The following is a 25,298-nucleotide window of genomic DNA, read 5'->3' as shown; positions in this document are numbered from 1 at the left end:
GTGGTCTAAATGGTGTTTTGAAATATAGAAAGGGATGAGATGCTGATGTCTTATTCTTCTACTTAGAGCAGACACGATGTACTTATCTTAGGAGTCCGGCAAGTGTTGAGGTGGGAGGCTAGTAGTGGGCATTGAGCTAGTCTAATGTGTGACAGGTCACAGAAGCCTGTACACTGATTTTGAGCCAATTCCAAGTCCAATGGGTCATAGTTGTATATAGCTCCTCTTTCATGAAGAAAATAGCCAGAAAGGATTTTCTCACTTACTTAAAAAGGAACGAGCAAAAGGAAGAAACTCTCTCCCCCTCAGGTATATAGAGGGACCAGCCAAACAACCAAGTTAGAGAGAGAGAAACGCTCTTAGCGGTTCAAGGCCTAATATTCTCACCCATCCAATCCCATCCTTCCTTTCCTGCTTAGTTCCCTGATTTCTCTCTAATCTAACTTGTCAGTCATAATCCTGTGATCTAATTCATCTTGGCAGAAACTTCTCCCTAAAATCTGTCAAGCCTCAGGGTAGGGTATTTCAATGAATTGGTAAAGGAAACAAAAGGTTCTACCTTAAAACTCAAGATTTCCCACGCCAGTGCTTTCTGCCTTAAACTTCTCATCCCTTCCTCACCTTCCACCACCAGTTACCATCATCATTATCATAACTATCTCATCTAGTTATTAAGCATTTACCCATACATGGTGCTATGTTCTGTGCTCTGTAAAGTAAATCAAGATGAACGGATAATGGAAGCTCAGAGTCTGACCCTTAATTCATTTTCAACTGGGCAGCAAGGTTAGTTCAGCTGGCACTTTCACTTCGCTTGGCAATGAGTAGTGTCCCCGTGCTGTTGACTTAGTGTGCCCAGGAAGCCTCAGTGGGTGTTGCTCTAGAACCCCTGCTTCAGTAGCCTCCCAGACTGTGGGAAGCTTAAAGCAATTACCACACACTTCTGCAGACAGTGACATTTTTGCATGTGGAGGAGGCCGCCGCTCAGGCAGAGAAGATCATTTCAGGAAACTTCCTGATTTCAGTTTGATGCGTTTTATCAGCAGATGATTTCCCTTGCTCCCCTCCTCCTCCTGCCCACAGAGTAGAATTCTGGCATTTCTAAGCTGTGTGCTATTTTCTAAGATGCTGGTTCTTCTTACGAAGAGTTACTAAGGATCACCTTCTCTTCTTCCTTCTTACAGAGCAGGCATTGAATTTTAATTGGCCACTTTACAGAGGTGACCGGCAATGAGAGTCCCTCCCCTTTGCAGGAAGCTTAGCAAGTTCAGGGCGGATCAGGCTGTGTGACTGGAGGCACATGGAATTGTTGCAAAGACTCTGCAACCCCCTGGGAGGAGCAGAAAGAGCAGTAGCAGGGTGAAATGGCTTTTTATCCCACCCCTGAATATGACATTCAGTTGGCCAGAGGGTTGTTATCTAGGATGTTTCTGTTTGCCACAAGGTAAGTCCACTCCTATCTTAGAATGAGATTTAGAATCTTTCAGTGCAGGATTCTCAGCTGACAAGCCTTTCACAGGTGTCTTTTTGATGTTGTGCTGTATCTTGATAAAGAAAAATAAATAACCAGCCATATGTTAAGTTTAAGCCCGTTTCTCTAAATTGACATGAAAATTCTCATTATTTGAGCACCATGTGTAATTCAGTGTATTGATAATATTTCTGTGTGGGAATTTTTGATCATTCTCTCTCCTATATATACAGTCACCATATTCCTTATGATGTGCATATTTGACATGGCTTTTTATCTCATTCAGATTAGCACTTGCTTCGTGTTATATACCTTGTGGTTTTGCTTCCCCATTTCCCTAGGGAATTTCAGAGTAACTGTTTCTGTTTCGCACAAGGAATGGCTGCGTATCTGTATACTAGTAGCCAAGTTCTCTATTCTTACTGCCAACATTTGTATAAAGAAAAGGAACTTGTGGGTATAGTCTCAATTTTAAAGAAGAGGTTTGGTCATCTCATTGAACTTTGAGTTTATATGAAAAGAAGTGTTTATTGAGATTGCCAATTGTACATTACTTAACTCCATCACAATTGAAGGTTTAAATGCTTGATTATCTTTTCTGTTATTTGCAGTAATTTGAATTCAGCTTTTATCCTTATATAATCTTAATTCGAAGTTTTTGCCCAGGGTTATGCTTAATGCCAATGCCTGTAGCTAGGGATGCTTCTGCTTAAAGAAAATATGATATGGAGAAGGTCAGGTGGATGCAACAGTCATCTTGACGTTCTAGATCTCAAGGTGACTTGAATATTCATTTTATTATTATGGGCATTCATTTTATTATTATACCATGTAAAAGGTAGAAAAGAAAATATGAACTATTTATATTATAAAACACATATACAGAGAGGGATCACAGGGCTGGTTTTTCAAGTTTTATTTGGCATTCTTTCCCTTGAAAGTGAATAAGAGAGAGCATTCTTCTGAGTTTTATTATTTTCTGCCCAGCAGTGTCAGGTTCTGTGTGAGCGGTGGTGGTGGTTGAACTCCTCCTTGTAAGATTTGCCGTGGAAGTCTTGGCAGGTGGGAACTGAGGCACTGGAGCAAGCCTTCTTAAACTTTTCAACTTCTCTGCCTTAAAACCTTCACTGTTCTTTTCATTCAGGTTTCAATAATATTTGAAAATTTTATTTTAATGAGCAAGTTTTTTCCAGTATCATTTTAAAAAACTGATCTTTTGACCATCATTTGAGGTTTTGTCTAAAATAAATGCGTCCTTTCCTTTGTTTTCTCATTACCTTTAATTTCTTATCTGTGGCCTCTTCCTCTAGATGAGGAGAAAGTGAAATAGAGAAGAAAAAACCAATACAATGCATCCAATTTACTCCAAAAGAGAATTCAGTCTCTGTAATGTTGGAGGTTTGGGGGGCATTTGTTTGTCTCTGTTTCATGGAGTGGTGTTTAGAAAAAAATCACTAACAAAACATGCAGTTTCTGCCTCACAAAAAACCCTTTCTTCACTTGTTTTGGCAAATGAAATTTAATTTATACTTTGGCATCATATAAAAATTGATTAGCTTGACTTTGAAATATCTTGGTTGGTATTTGGACTCCTTTAAACCCTCAGAAGGCCGTCTTCTGTGGTTTACACATTAAGGAGGAGTATTTCCAGTGCCAGCGGGGCTAACCTTCTCCCACCCCTCAGCCCTGCAGCCTGCTGGGTGGAGGAGAAGAACCATACACACCTTTTCCTGTGCTTTGCTGAGCTCCTTCTAAGTTACCCAAGAGGAGTCCTCTGGAGGAGTCCCCAGGCAACTTCTCCCCCCAAAAATCAGCAGTAATTCAGGAGCACATACAATATTTCTAGTTCTCTGCAACTATCTGACACTCTCTGAGACCCATGAGAACGTGTTTGTGGGTGTCTGCATGTGTCTGTGTGTGGAAGATGCCAACAAACCAGCATGGAGTGATTTCTCCTACCTGCGCTCTAGCAACAGATTCTATGGCACAGAGAAGTGCTAAAGAAAATTCTAAAATCATATCTGATAACTGAAGAAATTGTTAAAGGCCAGTCCCTCCTTCCTTCCTCAACAAATAAAGTGTCTAGTTCCAAACTGAGAGTTGAGAAGAAGAAATGATTTATTGGTAGAGCTTCTGCTATGCTGTTCTGTTATTATTGAGTTTGAAAGTCACTGAAAGACAAAGATGAATGCTATTACAGATCAAAGATGTTGTAGGGTTTGCGGCAACTTCTGCCATGTCTTATTTGCAAAAGTGTGTGAAGGAGAGTTCTGACTGTTCTGATTCCTCTGTATGTGTCAGAGTTGAGGGGAGAAGGGTAAAAAAGAGGGGAATATTGGGGAAAAAGAACATTGTACAGACAGACATAAGACTCTAATACCTAAAATTTGCAGGAAAGATTAAAAAAACCTTTTCTGTTAAGATACATTACTCCATTCCTCCACACTTATCCCTTCACTACTAATTTATCTCCTCACTAGTCTCCTTTTGGAAACCTTTTTTTAAATTAAATTTTACTGATGACCACACAAAACTATCACCATAAAAGAGAGGGACTAGCAATGGGATGGCTGTCTTTCACTTAGTCACCAATGGGTGATGAAACTAGTCAGAAACTAGAGGTTAGGGATGCTGTGAAGGGCTAAAGGATTTCTCAAAAACCGGGTCTTTGCCAGTGGTGTGTTAAGGGAGAGTTACCACCTTCTTTTATATTTTGGAAGGTGATGAGGTTTTTCAGCTTTTATAAGAATTCTTGAGAGCTTTCCTGTTTCCTGTGAACATGTGAAAAACATTTCTCAACATACAGTGATTTTTACAGAGAGTTCTGTCTGGATCTGTGAATCAGTGTTCTCTGAGTGCAGCTCAGTGTAGCTTGACTTCGGTCATGGTTTTCAATTGCTGTATATTTGCATCATCAGTATTTGGGGCCTATCATTTTCCTGTAAACAGGAAATGTCTAAAAAGGCATTGTTGTTCAATTACAAATCATCTATTCTTCTAAACCAAAGAAGATATAATTACAATCTCCCCCACCAAAATTGCTGGTACAGTGACATTTAATTGTTCATGTTGCGTTTGTTTCCTTTTTAAAGTAGGAAAGGGGCAATTTAGCAATAATTATCAAAATTGCAAGCGCATTTTACTTTGAGCCAGCAATTTCACTTCTAGGAATTTCTGCAGATATGTTGGCATAGGGAGAAAGCAGTGTATGGACATGGTTATTCATTGAAGCATTATTTGTAATGGAAATAAAAAAATATCTACCAAAAGGGTCTGGTTAAATAAATATAATATATGCGCACAATGGAATACCAGGCAGCTAAAAGGAACACAAAGTAGGAGTGAGCTCTAAGTACTGATATAGAGTGATCTCTAGTATCTATTGATACTAGGAAAAAACAAGGAGTAGAACAGTACATATGGTTGCTTTCGTGAAAGGGGCAAAGTGAAACTATATATTCATATTTGCTTGTATTTGCCTAACAAAACACTGGAAAGATACATAAGAAATTAACCACAGTAGTTAGCTGTCGGGGGAAGAGAAATGGGGCTGGGAAACATGGAGAGTAAGACTTCTCAATGGCTTTGATATTTTCTTTTTTGGGGGAACTATATGAATTAATTACCTGTTCAAAATAATACCTGAAGTATGGGGAAAATATTAAGATTTGATAAATTTTGGTGATGAGTACGTGGGTGTTCTTTATCTTAATTTGAATACCTTTGTGCATGTTTGAAGTATTTCATAATTTGAAAAATAGATGAGGAAAAATAGGGGAAAAAAATAACAGCGACACACAAAGAGGAGCTTGAGAAACATGCCTTATCCCCAGTTAAGCGTGTGGTGTTCAGTAAGTGTGTCATGAAGACCCTCAACCTAAATCCATGACATCTTCATTTAGGTAGACCTGGTTTACAGGATATTTTGATGTATTGTTTTTTCTTTCCCTTTTTTGGTTGTGGATTAAGACTAGAGGCTTGGTGTAGTGGACTTTGTCATCTATAATAGCATTATGCACTATACAAATGATGGCAGGTGGGTGGGTGAGTAAGTGGATTAAGAAATATGATGCTTTATTTGGTAGTGCTGGTAGTCTGAGTATATTTTGTATTTTTATACATTGAACTTATGCTCAGTTGATAGCTGGCATGGTTTTATAATGTCAGTGCACCCAGAAAAGCCCACACAAAGTCTCAGCATTTAGAGCTCATCAAAGAACAACGTCAACAAAAAAATTAACTCTAGCTCCTAGAATGTTTTATTTTCCAAGTTGTGGTTGTCACCTTCTCCATCTATCCAAAGCATAATCCTTCAAGGTCATCTAAAGTCCCTCTCTACTGCCAGGCTGTTTGGCCAACCTCAGACCCCATTCTTGATCACTGGCAGCACGTGAGCTTTTTGGTGCTTATGTACAAAATGCCTCCAGAGCCCACACGGCCCGATGTGATCTGTTGACTTCTCCTACCATCTGTTCTTCACTCGTAAGGCTTCTGCCACACTCTGTTCTGCTTCTTGAAAACCCCAAATTTATTCCTGCCTCAAGGCCTTTGCATTTCATTGTTCCTTCTGTGCTAAACACTCTGCCCCCAGCTCTTTGGATGGTTGACTCTTTCTCATCATTTAGATCTCAGTTCAAATGGCACTCTTTCAGAGAGGCTGTCCCTGACCCAATGCTCTCATGTTACCCGGTTTTATTTCCTTCAGAGTCCTTATAACTATATGAAAATATCTTTTTATTTGCTTTTTGTCTGGCTCCCTACTCTACCCACCCTACTCATTTATACTGCTCATTGCTTAGAAGTTAAAAGCACAGGTTCTCGTGACAGATGCCCGAGTTTAAATATCAACTCTGCTGCTCACTACCCTTGTGACTGTAGGCAAGTTGCTTAGTCTTTCTTTTCTCATTAATAGTCCTATCTCATAAAGATAATGTAAAGGTTAAGTGAGAAAATATGCATTAAGTGCCACGAATGGTGTTTGGTACTCAGTGGGCACTCAAATATTTTTTGAGTGAATGGATACTCTGAATCTGTTTAATACTTTTTCTTGCATCTAAGACTCCCTAACAAGATTATAAGTTCTTTGAGGCCATCTGTGACCTCCCAGAACTCCAGCTGTAACTCAGCAAAGTGGAAGGCACAGAGTAGGTAATCAAGGAATACTTCTTGAAACACCTGAACTGCTTTATTGTAGCTTACTCAGAAATATACTTTGCATTCCTGAGTCTCTCTGTGTTAGAGCAAAATCATCTAAGAAGGACATCGTGTCACTTGCTAGTTCCAGTTTCATCAGCCTACTCATCCCACGCAGTTAAGCTTCCTTGTTTGTGGTTAGGAATGCAACAAAAGGGCTTTGTTTGAATTACACCCACACACAAAACTTGGTTCGCTCGATTTTAAACTTAAATTGTCTTCTGACTCTTATTGATATGCTCATGACGTAATGTACTTCAGGAAAACATTTCTTTATCATCTTAAAGATCAAAGTGATCCCAAAATGTAAAAAGCATGCTGTGCTCTTTAGGAATGCTTATTAAATTATTTGCATCATTGAAAAAGTCAATAAGCAGCTGTTCAACTTTTTTGGTTATCTCAAGATACAATGAATTATATTTTTAAAATGAGAGGCTATTTTTAAAATACTTTGCATTTTTTTTTTTTAAAGATTGGCACCTGAGCTAACAACTGTTGCGAATCTTCTTTTTTTTTCTTCCTGCTTTTTCTTCCCAAATCCCTCCAGTACATAGTTGTATGTTTTAGCTGTAGGTCCTTCTAGCTGTGGCATGTGGGACGCTGCCTCAGCATGGCCTGATGAGTGGTGCCATGTCCACGCCCAGGATCCAAACCAGCGAAACCCTGGGCTGCTGAAGCAGAGGGTGCGAACTTAACAACTCGGCCACGGGGCAGGCCCCAATACTTTGCTTTTTAGTAGGCAGTACATGTACATGATACACAATTCAAAGGTTACAAAAGGAAATACAGTGAAAAATAAATTTCCATCGTTTCTAGTTTCTCAAGTATCCTTCCAGAAATATTTTTTTCATAAACATATAAGTGCTTATGTATGTTTTCCCCCACATACTGGAGCATATTGTACATACAGATCTGCATCTTACCATTGTCATTTAACCATATATTTTGGAGATCTTTCCATGTCAATATGTATAGAGCTACTCCATTCTTTTAGTGGCCTCATAAATAAGTATTCTATAATATGGATGTGCCACACGGACTTAACTAGTCTGCTACTGATGGGCATTTAGGTGTTTTTTCAATCTTTTGATAGATATGTTATTTAAAAAGTTATTTTGCTAGATGTTGCCAAACTCCTCTTTATTCAGGTTGTACTGATTTACACTCCTGCCAGCAAGGTAAGAGAGTTGGTGGGCTATATTTGTGTCATCTTTTTCATTGTTTTTTTTCCTCATTTCCTCGCTTAGCTGTGCGTATTACAAGAATCTTAGAAAACAAAGATTAATCTCTGAAGCCTTCTCCCAACCTATGTTCTGAGTCCAAAAGGAGTATTTTTTTTTAGGACCTTTTGATTTGTTTCAAAGTCACTCTGTTCTTCCTGTCTTGGACTGGTGATAAAATCTGACCCCACTCCCACCCCTGCCTCAGGGCAAATAACTTCTCCAGTCTGCTCCAGAGAACAAGCTCCTCAAGTTGGGTTTCCTGCCTTGGCATTACAAGCCTGGGGCACTTACTTTATTTTTACTATAGGAATTATTTATGATTTATTATTTACTATAGGATTACTTCATTTGGTCTTCCCACCAGAATGTAAGCTCCTTAAGGGCAGAGACCATATCTTAGTCATTAAATCTTTTAAATATCTCTGATCAGTTTCAACTCTTATAGTCTTCATTTACCATGCTTCTCGAGCCCCAACCCACCACATCAACCTTAGTTTTCCCTCTTTTAGGCTTCATAATGAAAACAGAAGACATTGGGTGTGAAGTCCTTTCAATTTTCCTCGCACCAGCTCCCTTACATACTTAAAAGCATCAACATCTTTACCTCCTCCTCTTCATTTCAGTGGAACTGACTTTACTCGTACATAAGGTTATACCCTCCATGTGTGCTCTGGAATGCCCTCTCTTCCTACTTCCTCGTGAGTCTTAAGGAATGCTGTATTCTCTTCATTCCGTATCTTCAGCTGCGCATGCTTGCACTGTCTCATATAAATGTGCTCAAACTTCTCATTGTTTAAAATAACACAGCAAGAACAAAATCTTTTCACCCTCTGGCCCCCTCAAGTCTTCTAGCTACCACCCTCTTTCTCCTTTAGAGCCAAGTTTTTGAAAGAATGATCTGCCCTAGCTGTCTCCATTTTATCTTTAATTCACTTCTTATCCCACCATCATCTGGCTTCTGCCCCTGTCATCCCATTGCAGGGACTTAACTAGTTGTCACATCCAGTGGACATGCATCCACCCTCATCAGACTAACCTCTCTGTAGCAGTTGAGATCGTTGACAGTTCCTCCTCCTTGTTCTCCTTCCTAGGATTCTGTGAAACTCTTGTATTCTCCTAGTTTTCTTCCTGCTTCTTTGAAGCTTCTTCGAAGCTCCTTCTTCAGCTTTTCTCCTTGTCCCCTCCCCTAAATTGTGATAGTTCTCAAAGACCCATCCTTAAACTACTTTCTTTCTCTCCCTATGCATTCTCCCCTAGCAACTTACCTATTCTCAAAGGCCATGTGTTGTGACTCCGAAATTTCTACATACAATCCAGACTTCAGTCCTCTAGGCCCTCCTGCCTACTGTACACCTCACATTTGCATATCTCAGAGTGAGCCATCAGCTTCCCCACTCTATTTCTTTCTTCTTCTCTCCACTCCACCCCCTCTGTCTAATAGTTCTTTATATCGGTTAATAATACTATCATTCTAGTTCAAGCCAGAAATACAAAGGCCATCCTTCCCCCTGCCTATACTCTCGTCTACACCACCTACGTCCAAGTGGTCACTCGGCTGGACATTTGCCTCCTCAGTGGCTCTAAGTTCTGTTATCTCTTCAAGTTCACTGCCACTGTCTCAGTGCTGGGCCTTCATTATCTCTTACCCTGGTTAATACAACAGCCTCCAATTTCATCTTTCTCAAATTTGTTCTCCTTGTTATTGGCAATATCTTCCTGAAACTCAAATTTGTTGCTTATACCATGTTCTTGCACATTTCCATGTATTTATCATGCTATTTCTTTTTCTTTTCTTTCTTTTTTTTTTTTTGAGGAAGATTAGCTCTGAGCTCACTGCTGCCAATCCTCCACTTTTTGCTGAAGAAGACTGGCCCTGAGCTAAGATCTGTGCCCATCTTCCTCTACTTTATATGTGGGATGCCTACCACAGCATGGCTTGCCAAGCGGTGCCATGTCTGCATCCGGGATCCGAACTGGCAAACCCTGGGCCACTGAAGCGGAACATGCACACTTAACCGCTGTGCCACCAGGCTGGCCCCCATGCTATTTCTTCTATGTAGATTTCCTTCCCTTCCTTTTCCCCTTCCATCTGGAGAAATCTTTCATGATTTAGTTAAAAGTGAAGTCTTCTTGACCTAAGCCCACAGTGTTAGTGACTCTCTTTCCTCTGAGTTGACCGAGCATCTTGTACAAATCTCTCTTATGGAACCCCTCACATTGTATTATAGCCGTTTACTTGGCTGCCTCTTCTGTACTGTGAATTATTTGGGTCTAATGATACTTTATTCTTTGTATCCCCAGTGCCAGCATAGTCGCTGGCATGTAGAAAGTCTCTACGGATGTCCTATGAATGAATGGGAAGGAAATGGAGGAAAAGTCTGGATAGCTTACATTTAAAAGAAAGCCTTGCTATTGTCTTCAAAGCACAAAGAGCAATTTTCTTCACTTAACCTAGGTGAAACAGCTCCATTTATCTTCATTGTTCTATGCACAGCCTCCCTTTATACTTCAAAGTCTGATTCAGAACTTTGAGCAAGGTGTCTGATCCTTCATGAAGGAGGTGTACCAACTGATGTTAAGCCTGGGTAGCTATGTTGTACTTCAGGGCACCTCCTCTCTTCTCTCCTTTGAGATTTCAGACTAGAGGGCTTCGCTGGAACCCCTGAAGCTATTGGTAAACATTATCTCACGCTACGTCTCCTTGCCTGGAAAAGGGATCTTCTTTCTGTGGAGCCCTATAGAATTTTTCAGGGCCTGTCCATTTCCCTTGGGTGGGAAAAGCTGCTCAGCACCAGTGTTTTTAGCCAGGCATGGGTAGATACCATTGGGAGATGAGGCTGCTGAGGAGTCATCCTCAGTGTTACCATCCTCAGGTGCTGGGCTGACTTCACTCTTCACCTACATCCATCAGCCTCTCAAGACTGGTACCTACTTCCAGGGCTAGCACCCTACCACTGAGAGGGGTCCTGGCAACTCCTCTCACTAGGTAGCCAGAACATGGGGCAAGAAGAGGACAGTTTGTTGTTTCTTCTTATGTATTTTGGATCCGTTTTTGTCCAGAATGATACATATATGAAATGTCTGCAGGTGCATCTTGCCAAAAAGACTTTATATTTTTTCATTAAGTTCTGGGCTTTTGCTGTATGATTAACTGATAACATTTATTGAGTACCTAAAGTCATATGTAACTGGGTTGGACCCTGACTCTGGGACTTAGAGGCTGTGTGGTTTGGGCCAGCCCGTGAGGGGCTTGGGGTACCAGGAAGGATTTCTAGTCACTGGAACTGAGTGATAAAGCAGGAATCTAAGTCAACGAGGAACTTGGGTTCAAGGGAGGCAGCCTGGTTTCGATGAACTGGTTGAAGAGGCATCAGCCTAGTTTCTAGGGAGCTGGGTGTCCACAGTCAGAGTGGCACCAGCAGCAGGAATACCAAACTGCCAAGATACTGAGTCATGAGCCTAGGGCTCCCTGATTTCTCCCTGTGAGAAAAGGGTTGATTTGACTTTGAGACCATGCTGAACCCAAAGGTATGGGTTACCTGAGACCTGTTAGGAGGATTGGAGAGGTATGGGGGCAAGGAACTAGACAAGTTGTGGTGTACTGGCTTCTGTTGTTGGTCTCCTCATCTTGCATCCTGCTTCATCTCTTCAGCCCAAGGCTGTGCTACTATTTCCTTTAGTTCTTTCCTAATTTCCAGGTGGGCAAGGTCTGTTCCTTCTTGGCCTGTGTTTCCTCCTTGACCAGGGCTCACAGCTGCTGCCCTGGTAGCCTCCCTCCCTCACCAGTGTGGCCAGGGGCCTCCAGGCTGTGATCACAGTAAGTCTCAGACCAGCCTCTGCCATAATTATTGACTCTCAGTACCTTACTGGGGAGCTCAGAGCTGGGCCAGCCATTGCCACCAATAGTTCCTGCCCATTCCCCTCTCCTTCTCCATTGACTCGGTTTCTTTGGCCCCTTTCCTGTCCTTCCTTGTGGATATCTCTGATGGGCTTGTCTCCCTGGCCTCTCTACTGTTTGTCAATTCATTAATAATGAGTAATTGATGATAATGATACTTAACATTTATTGAGCTCTTACCATGTATGGGGGGTACATTATCTCATTCTTAATCTCACATAAAACCTTCTGAATAGGTTCTGTTATAATCTGCCTTTCACAGATGAGCAAACTCAGAATGGTTAAGAAATTTACCTAAAATCTAAAACCTAGAAACTGATGGTATCAGGATTAGAACTCAGGTTTGTCTGACTTCAGAGCTGACATCTTCAGCCACATTCCAGCCTCTTTCTTCCCCAGAAATATATCAAGAGAGATTTCAGTTTTTCTCACTTCCCCTGGCCTATCTAGCAATGCAGACATCAGTCCACTTGACTAAAGGCTCCTTCAGTTCAGTAAATGTTTATTGACCGACTGCTGCAAGTCTCATGTGCCTATAGCTCTTGCTTCACACAACACCATTTTCCTATCACCGTTCTCTCTCTTGGCAAGTCCTTCCATTTCTCTCATACATTTTAAAAGTTATTTCAGATTAAAATGAGGCTAATCCAGCCTCTTTGATTAATGTCTTCATTTTTTAGATGAACAAAGGCTTAGGGAGGCAAAGTGACTTACACAGGGTCATACAGCAAGTTAATAACAAAGCCAGGGAAAGAACCCAAGTCTCCGGACACTGGGGCTAATACTATTCTGATATACTTGACACTCTTGAAATTTTATTGGCCTCAGGGGAATGATTTTTCATTTATATTACAAAAGCGAATTTATTTTTTCACAGAAAATGAATAGGTGAGTGTACTTACAGCTTTATCTTCAACATATCAAAGTGGATTCCTGGATCCCATAAAAGTGTTTATAAACTGCAAAAAAATCCCCTATAGTCTTAAAGTTCAAAAGTTTTCAGCATGAAATGCCTGATAGCTCGCCTCACTTCTTTGCCAAAAATAAAGCACAGCCACTCTCTCCTGTCTCTGACCTTCTATAGTAGCGTAATCCTCTTTACCAGATTCATTCTTCAGCATTGCTGTGTGAAAGACACGCACTTTTTCCCTTTGGCTTTGTCATTTCTTTGTGTTATAAGGGCAGGATATTTAAAAGTTGAAGTCATTGACTTGCAAAATGAGAAACTATTTTGGAGAACATCTTGTTGTTTATACTGTGTAGCTTAGACCAGTGTTAACATCAAGGTAGCTGCAAATTTTTATATATTTCTTAGAAAAAATTAATAGCATTTATCCAGCATCAGGATATGACAGAGGACTTCAGAATCCCCATAAAGCTTTTATCATATATCCACACAAAGTCCCTTGGGAAGTGGGAAGGAATTTATTGCTCCCATTTTTATATATGGAAAAGCAGAGGCTGAGAAAGACCAAGGTGACTACATGTGCTTTTAAATTAATAAATGTTAACATGTAGAAAATCTAGGCGAAGGTTATGTGGGAATTCTTTTTTTTCCAGCTTTACTGAGATAGAATTGATATATAGTAATGTGTAAGTTGAAGGTGTATAAGGTATTGATTTAATATATTTATAAATTGCAAAACAATTACCACCATGGCATTAGCCACCACCTCCATCCCGTCATATAGTTACCATTGCTTTTTTGTGGTGAGAACATTTAAGATCTGCTCTTAGCTACATTCACGTATGTCACACAGTATTATTAGCTATAATCACCATGCTGTACATTACATCCCAAACTTGTTAATCTTATAATTTGAAGTTTCTACCCTTTGACCAAAATCTCCCCTTTTCTTTCACCCCCTGCCCCCTGGTAACCACCACTCTGCTCTTTTTTTGAGTTTGTCTCTTTTAGATTCCATATTTAAGTGATATCATACAGTATTTGACTTTCTTTGTCTGGCTTATTTCACTTAGCATAATGCCCCAGGTCCGTCTAAGTTGTTGCAAATGGCAGAATTTCCTTCTTTCTCATGTCTGAATAATATGCCATTATATATACACCACATCTTTATCCATTCATCTCTTGACAGACATGTAGGTTGTTTCCATATCTTGGCTACTGTGAGCAATGCTGCAGTGAAGTAAACATGGAGTGCAGATATCTCTGTAAGATCCTAATTTCAGTTCCTTTAGATATATACCCAGAAGTGGGACTGCTGGATCATACAGTAGTTCTATTTTTAATTTTTTTTTTAGGAACTTCCGTACTGTTTTCCATAGTGGCTGTACCAATTTGTATTCTCACTGACAGTACACTAGAGTTTATGGGGGAACTCTTTATACTAAGTTTACATTATTTTTATTTTAAGGCTGAAATTATGTCAAAATGAAAAAGAAAATTAAAATATTAATAAAGCAGGCAATAGCTACGGTAAGTAAGAGAAACAAGCAGTAAGATCTACTTTCTAGTATTTCCTTGGTTGTTTTCGATTTCTGAGGATACAGTATCTGAGGATACTGCTTCCAAATCCATAAATGCTATCAGTGAAGACACTCAGCCGCCAATGTGCCTAACTTTGGGCGTCCCTCCCTGTGTCTCTCCAGGCGCAGTGAACTTGCCGGCCGACCTCACTCTTGGCATTCAACCAAATTTGGGGAGAACCAACCGGATGCCAGCATGATGCAAATATCTCAGGGCATGATTGGCACTCCTTGGGCCCAGAGCTACCATTCCAGGTAAGTGGCCACAGCTGAGACCCAGGGGTTCTTTCTTTCAAATGATTTTTCCCAAAAAAGAACATTTTCTTCTGTTTTGAGAATATTTTCTTACACTCACCTCTAGTAGTCAATCTCTCTACCTACTACCTTCCTCATCCTCCTAAAACTCCTAACATGTGTACAAGTCTTTTTCATATCCTGGGCTGGATTGGTGGGAAGGGAGGCCAGAATTATTTTGAGCACTGGCTGGCCATTTGAGATATTTATGGGGTCTCTTTATTCTCAGTCAGACATTTCTCAATTCCACATTAGAACACTATACTAGAAATTTGTCAATTCCACATTATAACGCTATACTAGAAAAATTGACAAACTTCTTCTCTCAATGCTTATTGTCCTTTCTTCTTTAGTCAAATACGTATCTGTTTTTTATCTGAATGATTTTATTCATGTCTTAAACTCCCCACTTGGTTTTTCTCCCTCTGTTAACACTGTTTTTATCCAACTTAGCTCCAAATGAAAAAACTAACACTGAGGACTGCCCAGTGTATACATTATCTCATGTGATCCTTTATATGCCTTTAAAACAGATATAGTATTCTTAACCCCATTTTACAGAACAGGAAATTGAAACCTGGAGAGACTAATTTGTCCAAGGTCAAACAAATGATCAGTACCTGAGTCAAGACTCAAATCCAAGCCATTGCATGTAACCACTATTTATATTTCCTCTGCCTTTCTAGTCACTGTCTCAGTCAAGGTTCAGTCATAAGAAAGCAGAGCGACTGTGAGTGTTATGGGAGAAGAGCTTTATTATAGTAATCAGACCTTACACAGTCGAGAGGGATTGGGGAGAAGGGAGCCAACCCTGACCACCCAGGCACATTAAAGAACTTAGCCAGGACTCCCCTACACTTACTACTGACTTGGAACCCATGCAAATTGGAATCCATCTTCTGCAATCCATGGAATTGGAATCCATGCAAATTGGAATCCAACCAGTCGGACTCTATTGATTATCACTTTGGGGAAGTGCTTGGATAAGGGTAATGGTAGGGAGGTGGGAGGTTCAAGAGAACAAAGGTCCTAGATACCAATGAGATGCAAGTGCTGATGCTTGCGTGTGTCAGGGAGGGGGGCTTGGCTTCTGGAAGGATTACTCAACTAACATGATGGCTATGCATTTGGCAAGGCCAGGACTCAGGGCCATTAACACTCATGTCCGGTCAAATCAAGGGCCAAATCCTAGACCTCTCATGGTGGACATGGCTCCCAGCGTATTAGGGTAGGCTGCAGGCTACAGGAAGAGATCATTTCCTGATTACCCTCCTTGTTACAGACACTCCTCTCCCTTGCTCATGTCCTTCCCAATAACCCTGAAAGGATTTACTGTCACCCTCTGAGGCATCTGTGCTCAGAGAACAGGTCCCCTAGAAGGGCCCACCCCCACGCAGGCACAGTGCCCTTGCTTTGTGGGCTTGGAGGTGTAGAGGCCTTTGGAAGATTAGGTGTGGGGGTGTCTAACAGTGTGAAGGGAGGACAGTATTATGGCAAGTACTTGGGCTTTTAAGTCAGACCTAGGTTTAAATCTCAACTTCACCACCTACGGCATGAGCTTGAGCAAATCATTTAACCTCTTTGATCTTGGTTTCCTCATTTTTAAAATGAAATTAATATCTGTCTCATTGGATCATAGCAAGGATTAAACAAAATAACATGTAAAACATTTAGTGCAGTTCCTGGAACAAAGTAAGCACTCAATAATTATGATAACTAATTATAATAATTAGGCTGAAGACTTATCAGAGGCACAGTGAAAACTGGTAATGAACTTCAAGGTTAATGGCAGAAACCAACACATTTACAAAATGCACGTGTGTATTAACAGAGGGCCCCTGAACAGTGGGGTCCTTTGGAGCCTTCCTGACCCCTAACCTTCTTTTGAGGCCCTAAATCTGAAGTCATACTGTGACCTAAAAAGCATGCTGGCTCCAGGGCAGAAATAAGACCACTGCAGTCAGTGCTTAGAATAACTGCTTACAGGAACTATGGTCAGCTCCAAGAGGCCTCGAGAGAATGGCGGAGCTGGCATCGGAAGGGCAATATTCTGAAGGCTGTGCTTCTCCACCCCATGTCGTCCTCCCCATCCCAACCTCCAGCGGGGTTTAGGCAGGTGGAGCTGCCCTTGTACTGTATCTCCCACTCTGCCCCTCTCAGTCAAGCTTCAGAACAGCTCCCCGATACAATACTGTCAGCACAAAAGCACTGTGTGGGGGACGAAGCAGGAAAGGGAAGCTCAGATTACCTAGAATGCCACAGACGTGTGGATTCTCTTCTGCCCCAGCACAAATCAGCCTGTGGTGTGCTCATTCCTTGCCTCGGCTTGCAGCTCTGGCGGCGGGCTTGTTCTGCTCACAGGGCCTGACACTGGCAGCTGTAGATGGAGGCTTCTCCGGGCGCGTTTCTGAGGGACACAGTGGCATCTAGTGGTCTAGTGCCGAATCAATCAGTGGGCATTCCTCTGACAGCCATCATTTAGTTCCAGAAACCCATCTCAGTCCCAGATTCATGGATCTGTTTCTCATGAAGAAGCTGGAGCATGAGGGAGCTGGAGGGAGGGGAGGGGCAGCAGTAAGGAGAGAGGGAGAAAGAAATATAAAGACACGGAAGACGTAATTTTAACTGTCTGCAAGCTGGCTTGGATCTGGAATTGGACTGAAATTCTATTTCAGCTGCTTGCTGTCAGACCCTTGTCACTGTCTTTTTGCTGTGCTACAGAAATCTCACACAATGGTCCTAAAGTATCCTAGTACTTTAGGAGAGATCTGGAAAAGTCATGTAGTCCAGCCTCCTCATACGAGGATGAAATAACAGTATCAAAATACTAAAGTACAAGTACGTGTTCACAGATTCCTCCATTCAACAAATATGGACTCAGTACCCACTATGTCTCAGATGATTTTGTTATTGAGGGTACAGGGCTAACAAGACATAAAAAGCCCCCACCCTAAAATATTTATTTGTTTCCCACTGTGTTGCACAGATTAATAATCCATTAGTTGCTCCTAGGCAAAAAGTTTCTAGGGTCAAATAAGTTTAGAAAACACTGCTTAGTATATTTTCCTTTTAGAACATCACATGAACAATAGTTTGTTAAAGACTCAGAAGTCTTGCAGTAAATAAAATTGTTTAACTTATTAGTCCAGTATTTTCCAAAAATATTTGATCATCTAAGGAATTAATGTTCTGTGAGTACACTTCAGGAAACGTTTTCATACACTTGTCTTGTGCTCTTTGCTATGTTTTAAGTAGTTCGAAAATGCTTGTAAGTACACAAAATAGAGTGTAACATTATAAGAATGCATGTATCCACCACAGAATTAACAAACATCTTGTCATATTTGCTTCAGATTTTAAACATCATAGATAGAACTGAAATCTCTTTCATATAACCAGTTGGGTATGATGTAATGTCAGGTAGCAGTAAGTGTTATGAAGACAATAAAGCAGAGTAACAGGGAGTAAGGAGAGAAGAGGTGCTCTTTAGATAGTGAATTCTAGAAGTCTTCTCTGATGCAGAGACTTGAATAAAGGAAGAGAGTGAGGCAGGTGAAGAGCATTCCACGTGGTGGGGACAGTGGGTACAAAGGCCCTGAGACCCTGCCATGGGAATATAGTTCATGGGTTTGAGTTACAGTAAGGAGGCCGATAGGCCAGGGTACTGTGAGCAAGAAAGAGAACAATAGAAAATGAGGCTGGAGAAAGAGCCAGACCACAGTAAGAACTTTGACACATGCCACACTCATCTTGACAGTAAGGCTGTCTCTGTGCGGGCTGGAACTATTGCAGGGGTTGAAGACCTTCAAGTGCTTACCCACCATTAAAAGTGCCAGCTTGGAAGCAGAAATGGCAAAGATAATCAAAATGACTACTTCCAGAAAGTGGGGGAAGAACTTATTCCTAGAGGGCAAGGTCAGGCCACTCCATGGCATGGCATGGCATAGCATATGTCGCTTGGTTGTATTCCCCAGTCAGTGTGGGAAAGGGAATTTCGAGGGGCTGGAGCCTTCCCCAAGTAGGAGGGAAGAGCATGTCACAAAGTCCTCATGTGATGCATTCCACCTGAGATTCCTATAGCTCCAGGAAGGAACCCACTCTGCCCTTGCTCTGCCGGGCTAGAGAGATGTATACCAGAGATTTTGTGTTTCGAGACACCATCTCTATATTTTGAAATATGTTAGTGATGATATTTCCTCCCACTCAATAGTGAGTGTTTCAGTTAACCCATCCATTTATTTACTTTGATTTTTTGGTGTGTGTTCCTTAGTTAGATTTGAATTATCCTTTCAGTGAAAGACTGTTAAAATTCTCAGCAGTTGGGAGGAGGGTGAAGTAGTGTCTGCCACCTGCATAGAACTGGGGAGTGAAACAGCCCTTATGGGATCTACTGTTTCCATTTCCCCTTGAAGAATTAGCTCTGAATCTTCTGTTGGGGGAGATAAAGGGAAGTATAAGTGGGTCATATGGGATTATCCTCAACTGAGCTATGTCATGTGCATTTCTAACACAACCTCTTTATTTAGAGGGGAATGGGGGTCAGGTTAAAATCTGGCAATGACACCTGCCATGCCATTGAGTGCCAGGTCTCATTTCCCTGGTCTGGCTGGCTTAGGAGCTGTTCTCTTCCTTTCTCCCTTGAATTTAAACCTGTCCTTCCCAAAGTAGGATGCTCCTTTCAGGAAGTTGACTTTCTCTGACAGAGAAAAATTACATTCCTGAGGTGAGTTGCTGAAAATGTAGTCTCTATTAAATTCTAGCACCAGTTTTGATTCAGAATATGGTCCTGGGGCCGGCCTGGTGGTGCAGCGGTTAAGTTCGCACGTTCCACTTCTTGGCGGCCCGGGGTTTGCCAGTTCAGATCCCGGGTGCGGACATGGCACCGCTTGGCAAAAGCCATGCTGTGGTAGGCGTCCCACATATAAAGTAGAGGAAGATGGGCACAGATGTTAGCTCAGGGCCAGTCTTCCTCCCCAAAAAGAGGAGGATTGGCAGCAGATGTTAGCTCAGGGCTAATCTTCCTCAAAGAAAAAAAAAAAAGAATATGGTCCTTCTAGTCTCTTGCCATATACTCTGGATTTAGTGCAGCTGAAAGCATTATCACATACTCAGCCATTAAGGTGCCATATTTACTTACATGAGGTCCAGAAACATAATAATAGCTCCATGAATTTTAATAGTGCTTAAATGCCTATTCATTTAAAAATGGAAACTCTTAGGCAAGAACTCATAGTGAGTGATGTACCCTTCTTTAAAGAGCATTGAGTCACAAATGTTTGACCCATGGCGACTACTGTTTGATTTTTTTTTTTTAAGATTTTATTTTTCCTTTTCTCCCCAAAGCCACCTGATACATAGTTGTGGGTCCTTCTAGTTGTGGCACGTGGGATGCTGCCTCAGCATGGCCTGATGAGTGGTGCCATGTATACACCCAGGATCCGAACTGGCGAAACCCTGGGCTGCCAAAGCAGAGTGAGCAAACTTGGCCACAGGGCCGGCCCTGCTGTTTGATTTTTGAACCACTTATTCCTTCCTATATATTCCTCCCCGCCAAGCCCCGCCGGCATGCTAGGTGAAGTCTATTTTGAATTTATAATTAAAGCTAATTGTACGTAATTTTATTTTGAGGCAGCTTTCTGGGGTGTGCCATGCCTGGATTGAGAGTCATTCCCCCTCCCCGAGGCCAGCTCTGAAAACACCTGGAGGAGCTTGTGAATGAGAAGGTCTTACCCTCCCAAATGTATGAGCCTTTGTTCAGACTTGGGAAGGGGACGGACTCCTGTGATTAGGGCTTCTTACGAAGCTTCCCTCTCTCATCAGCTTTTTCTGACTCTGATTTCTCTCTGTATTTCTCTCATTCAGCTTCATGTTTGGCTTTCTCACCACAAACAAACTGTCTCTAGTATGGTTGAGATTCCAGGAAGTTTGCCAGGGTAGCCCTTCAATTCCATAAAAAGGAAAGATATTAACTAAAAACATATACATATGCACTCAAAGTCTCCCACACGTGCCTAGTCTCTTACTAAGCTTTTTCCCTTCTTCCCACAAACAGCCCCAAGAGACACAATATTTCAGTCTCGATCACTCTTCCTCCTCTTCCTCTCTTCTTTCCTCCCCCACCTCTCGTTTCTTGGCACATGCAGAATGTCATTTCCAGCACTTAGCAAATGACATCAATGTGCTGCCTGTGCCCAAAGGCCACATGCCTTCCTCTGTTCCTCCCCTCGCAAGCCTGGGTGATTAATTAGAGGCACATAGGTTACAGTGTTGGGCAATTACTCCTAGTCACAACACATAGGGAGGCCGAGCAAGGCCCAAATATGGCCCTTTTCACCCATCCTTCCAAAAACCAAACATCTTGCACAAGATTACATTTATAAGCTGGGTCCTGTGCCTAAGCCTGCTAAATGATAACAGCTCAGTGATGCTGACTGCTTTGTCTCCTGTTCTTGCAGCTCCTCGACAAGTGACCTCTCCAACTATGACCATGCTTATCTGAGACGGAGCCCTGACCAGTGCAGCTCCCAGGGGAGCATGGAGAGCCTGGAGCCCAGTGGGGGATACCCATCCTGCCATCTTCTTTCCCCTGCCAAGTCCACCAGCAGCATTGACCAGCTCAGCCACCTCCATAACAAGAGAGACTCGGCTTACAGCTCCTTCTCCACCAGTTCTAGCATCCTAGAGTACCCACCCCCTGGCATCTCGGGCCGAGAGCGTTCAGGCTCCATGGACACCACTTCTGCTCGAGGTGGCCTCCTAGAAGGGATGAGGCAGGCAGACATTCGCTATGTCAAGACAGTCTATGATCCCCGGAGGGGAGTCTCAGCAGAATATGAGGTGAACTCTTCAGCCCTGCTTCTCCAAGGTCGGGAAGCCCGAGCATCAGCAGATGGGCAGGGCTATGATAAATGGCATAACGTTCCTCGGGGCAAGGGAGCGCCACCCCCATCCTGGAGCCAGCAGTGCCCCAGTTCCTTGGAGACTGCCACGGACAACTTGCCTCCTAAAGTGGGTGCGCCCCTGCCCCCAGCTCGGAGTGACAGTTATGCAGCCTTTCGGCACCGAGAGCGGCCCAGCTCTCTGTCTAGCCTTGATCAGAAACGGTTCTGCCGGCCTCAGACAAACTCTGCAGGCCCCCTGAAATCTCCCTTCATAGAGGAGCAGCTGCACACTGTGCTAGAGAAGAGTCCAGAAAACAGCCCCCCTGTGAAGCCCAAGCATAATTACACCCAGAAGGCCCAACCTGGCCAACCTCTGCTGCCGACTGGCATCTACCCAGTACCTTCCCTGGAGCCACACTTTGCCCAGGTGCCCCAGCCTTCCGTGAGTAGTAATGGCACTCTCTACCCTGCGCTGGCCAAAGAGAGTGGGTATACGGCTCCTCAGGGGGCCTGCGACAAGATGGCTACCCTTGATGAGAATGGGAACCAAAATGGATCTAGCAGGCCTGGGTTTGCCTTCTACCAGCCCCCAGAACATGACCCACTGTCCTCAGTAGAGAGGAGACTTGAAACTGCAGCCAAATGTGTCCCCTTCAAAGTCCATTTCCCTTCAGTGCCTGAAAACGAGGAGGATGCCTCCCTGAAGAGACATCTCACACCTCTCCAAGGCAACAGCCCGTATCCCAGTGAGAAAAAGAGCACCCACAGCGACAAACCATATTCTAATTACCACAGCCTCAAATCCCCTCAGGCTCAGGCCTGGCAAGCGGCGGAAGACAAGAGATCTTCCAGGCCCTCAGCGCCTTGGGAGGGTGACTTCCGTGAAGACCACAATGCCAACCTCCGGCAGAGGCTGGAGAGAGAAGGCCTAAGCCAGAGCCCGTCAAGCAACTTCGGCAAGACCAAGGCAGCCTTCTCCTCTCTCCAGAACATTCCTGAGAGTCTAAGGCGGCAAAGTAGCCTGGAGCTAGAAGGGGGAGCCCAGGAGGGCTACCTGGATGGCCGGCCCACCTGTGCAGTCAACACCAAGGCGGACTCTGGAAGGAAAGCTATTCCTGATCACAGGAGCCATCTGGACAGGCCGGTTTCTTATCCGAGGCCCGAGGGGAGAACCAGTGCCTTGGCCTCTTTCCACAGTCCAGACCCCGGCTATGAAGAGCCACCCTCCCCACCCCACCAGCAGACATCCAGTCTGGGCCGGAGGAGGCTGAGCTCGGGCAGCGCCTCGGCCCTGCAGGCCTTGCAGTACGGGAAGCCGCACTGCTCGGTGCTGGAGAAGGTTTCCAGGATTGAGCAGCGCGAGCAAGGCAGCCAGAGACCCCCGGCTGCGGGCAGCTCCGGTTATGGCTATCACTACAGGCCCAACAGGACGCTCCCAGCTTCCACTGTTTCTGGCAGTGACCTCGAGGAGACAAAAGCCAATGTCCGCTTTTCCGACTCCACTGAACCCCTAGGCCATGGGGAGCAGCACCTCAAAAACGGGGAGGCGAAGCCAGAGGACGCGTCCCGACAGCCGTGCGGTCCGCAGCTGAGGAGGGGCGCCGAGGGCGGCCGCGGCCCCCCTGCCCTGGCCGGTGAGCCCCCGAGGCGGGACGCGCGCCTGCCCCGCAGCCAGAGCACCTTCCAGCTCTTCAGCGAGGCCGACAAGGAGGCCATGTGGCGGGACAGCAGGCCCGGTTCGCCCGAGTCACCGGTGCTGGACGCCCCCTTCAGTCGCGCCTACCGGAACAGCATCAAGGACGCGCAGTCCCGCGTCCTGGGGGCCACCTCCTTCCGCCGCCGGGACCTCGAGCTGGGGGCCCCCGCGGCCTCGAAGCCCTGGCGGCCGCGGCCCGCCTCCGCCCATCTGGGGCTGCGCAGCCCGGAGGCACCCGCTTGCTCGTCCCCGCACACCCCGCGCGAGCGGCACAGCGTGACCCCGGCCGAGGGCGAGCCGGCCCGGCCCGCGGCCCTCGGCGCCCGGAGGGGTCCGCGCCGGCGCCTGACCCCCGAGCAGAAGAAGCGCTCGTACTCGGAGCCCGAGAAGATGAACGAGGTAGGGGTCTCGGAGGAGGCCGAGCCGGCGGCCCTGGGCGCGCAGAGGCAGGCACTGCCCTTCCCCGAGAGCACGGTGGCCGAGCGGCGCCGCCTCTTCGAGCGCGACGGCAAGGCCTGCTCCACGCTCAGCCTGTCGGGGCCCGAGCTGAAGCAGTTCCAGCAGAGCGCGCTGGCCGACTACATCCAGCGCAAGACCGGCAAGCGGCCCTCGGCCGGCGGCCCCCCGGAGCCCGGGCCGCTGCGCGAGCGTGCGCAGAGCGCCTACCTGCAGGCCGGCCCCGCGGCGCCCCAGGGCCCCGGGCTCGCCTCGGCCTCCAGCCTCAGCTCGCTGCGGGAGCCGGGCCTGCAGCGCCGCAGGGACGGCGGCGCCCTCCTGCCGGCACCCGGGGAGCCCTCGCGCGCCCCCCGAGATCGCAGTAGCTCCTTCGCCGTCAGCCGTCGCCCCGGGGACTGGCGACGCGGCGACCAAGCCCCGAGGGAGCTGCCCGGGGGAGCTAACGGCGGACCTAAGGGCACCCAGAGGATGGACAGGAGCCCGGGGGAGCCCTCCTTGTGGGGGGCCGCGGCCAGGAGGGCCGGGAAGTCCATGTCGGCCGAGGACCTGCTAGAGCGCTCCGATGTCCTGGCCGTCCCGGTCCACGTGAGGTCGCGGTCATCTCCCACCGCGGACAAGAAGCTCCAGGTACGTGCAGCAGGGGTCCTGGGACCGCCCCTTAGGCCCCGGGAGCTTTGGCGCCTGCCGCCCTCCCAGCCCTCCCTCCCCTTCGGAAAGGAGAAGCATTTGTTTTCATGGGGTGATTTCTTTCTCAGTGCCCTGATATCCTTACAGAGAGAGATCTATATAGTTGTATAGTATTTTCTATAGATATGTCTATCTTACATATAGACACATAGATATCTATATCTGTATACGTGGAGATATATAATAACTTCATTTTAGGAAGTCACCCACCTCTCAGTGCAAGGATGCATGGTTAAGAAAAGTTAGGAGTAATTTGTTTTCTGCTTTTTTTTAAGTCATGGAATAGAGGCTTTGGCTCAGTATTTTAACGATTTTAGCTTTGCATTCTCTGTGTTTGAATTGGACTTTTGCATTTACAAAATAGGCACAATGACTGACTTTGATAGTTATTGAGTTCCTGGCCCTCTCTAAGTATGTACCAGGTCCTCAGCTAAGTATGCTTATTATCTCGTTAATCCTCACAGTAATCCTGTGCAGTAGAGTATATTATCCGTATCAAACCTATGTCTGTCTGACTCCCGCCCGAGTTCTTTCTGTGCACTCTCCCGGTGAGAGAGGAGAATCACAGACTTTCAAATTCTCACATCAAAGGATTTTCTAATAAAGGCTCCAAACCATGCAGAGGTTATGAAGTGCTTTCCACTAGAAATATCAGGGAGAACCAGGAGGAGAACCTGAGCACTCTGGCTCCCAGGAGTCTGTTAATCTCCCAAACTAATTCTTAGCCCATCCTCAAGCTCCACTTGCACTTCAGATCCATGGCCTGCCTCGCGGTGCCCTTCCCACCTAAAGACAGTGGGAATTCACACACATGTTGGCACAGGGGAGAATAGCCCTCCGTTGCCCCTTCTCAAATTCTGTTTTTCCCCCGCAGAGAAGTTAATCGTTCAGCAAGCATTTGTAGAGTGTATGTTGCATAAAAAGGACTGTATGTTAGGACTGGAGGAAACTCAAAGGAAAATAAGCCTCGTGCCTTTCTGAGGTTCACAGTTGAGCAAGAATCTGAATTACA

At 44.6% G+C, this 25,298-nt stretch overlaps 1 protein-coding gene and 1 long non-coding RNA gene across 9 annotated transcripts in view; one reads left to right on the top strand and one right to left on the bottom strand.

Annotated features, from left to right (window-relative positions):
• Positions 1–25,298, top strand: part of SHROOM3 (shroom family member 3) — a 248,835-nt gene that overhangs the window by 193,069 nt on the left and 30,468 nt on the right. For 6 of the 7 annotated variants that reach the window (XM_070263640.1, XM_070263638.1, XM_070263639.1 and 3 more), the window contains 2 exons: positions 14,396–14,527; positions 21,022–24,226. In XM_070263640.1, the coding sequence (XP_070119741.1) occupies positions 14,396–14,527; positions 21,022–24,226 (3,337 nt within the window). Of the gene's footprint in view, positions 1–1,248; positions 1,445–14,395; positions 14,528–21,021; positions 24,227–25,298 lie in introns of those variants that run through there. The other variant, XM_070263643.1, reaches the window with a different exon arrangement.
• Positions 15,302–25,298, bottom strand: part of LOC138923629 (uncharacterized) — a 66,838-nt gene continuing 56,841 nt past the window's right edge. For both annotated transcript variants that reach the window (XR_011437518.1, XR_011437519.1), the window contains one exon: positions 15,302–17,117. This is a non-coding gene — a long non-coding RNA (uncharacterized lncRNA). The remainder of the gene's footprint in view (positions 17,118–25,298) is intronic.

Source organism: Equus caballus, chromosome 3 (genome assembly GCF_041296265.1).
Source record: "Equus caballus isolate H_3958 breed thoroughbred chromosome 3, TB-T2T, whole genome shotgun sequence".
NCBI classification, from domain to species: Eukaryota; Metazoa; Chordata; class Mammalia; order Perissodactyla; family Equidae; genus Equus; species Equus caballus.
Note: the sequence above shows the minus strand (reverse complement) of the source record. Positions and strands in the feature narration are given on the sequence as shown.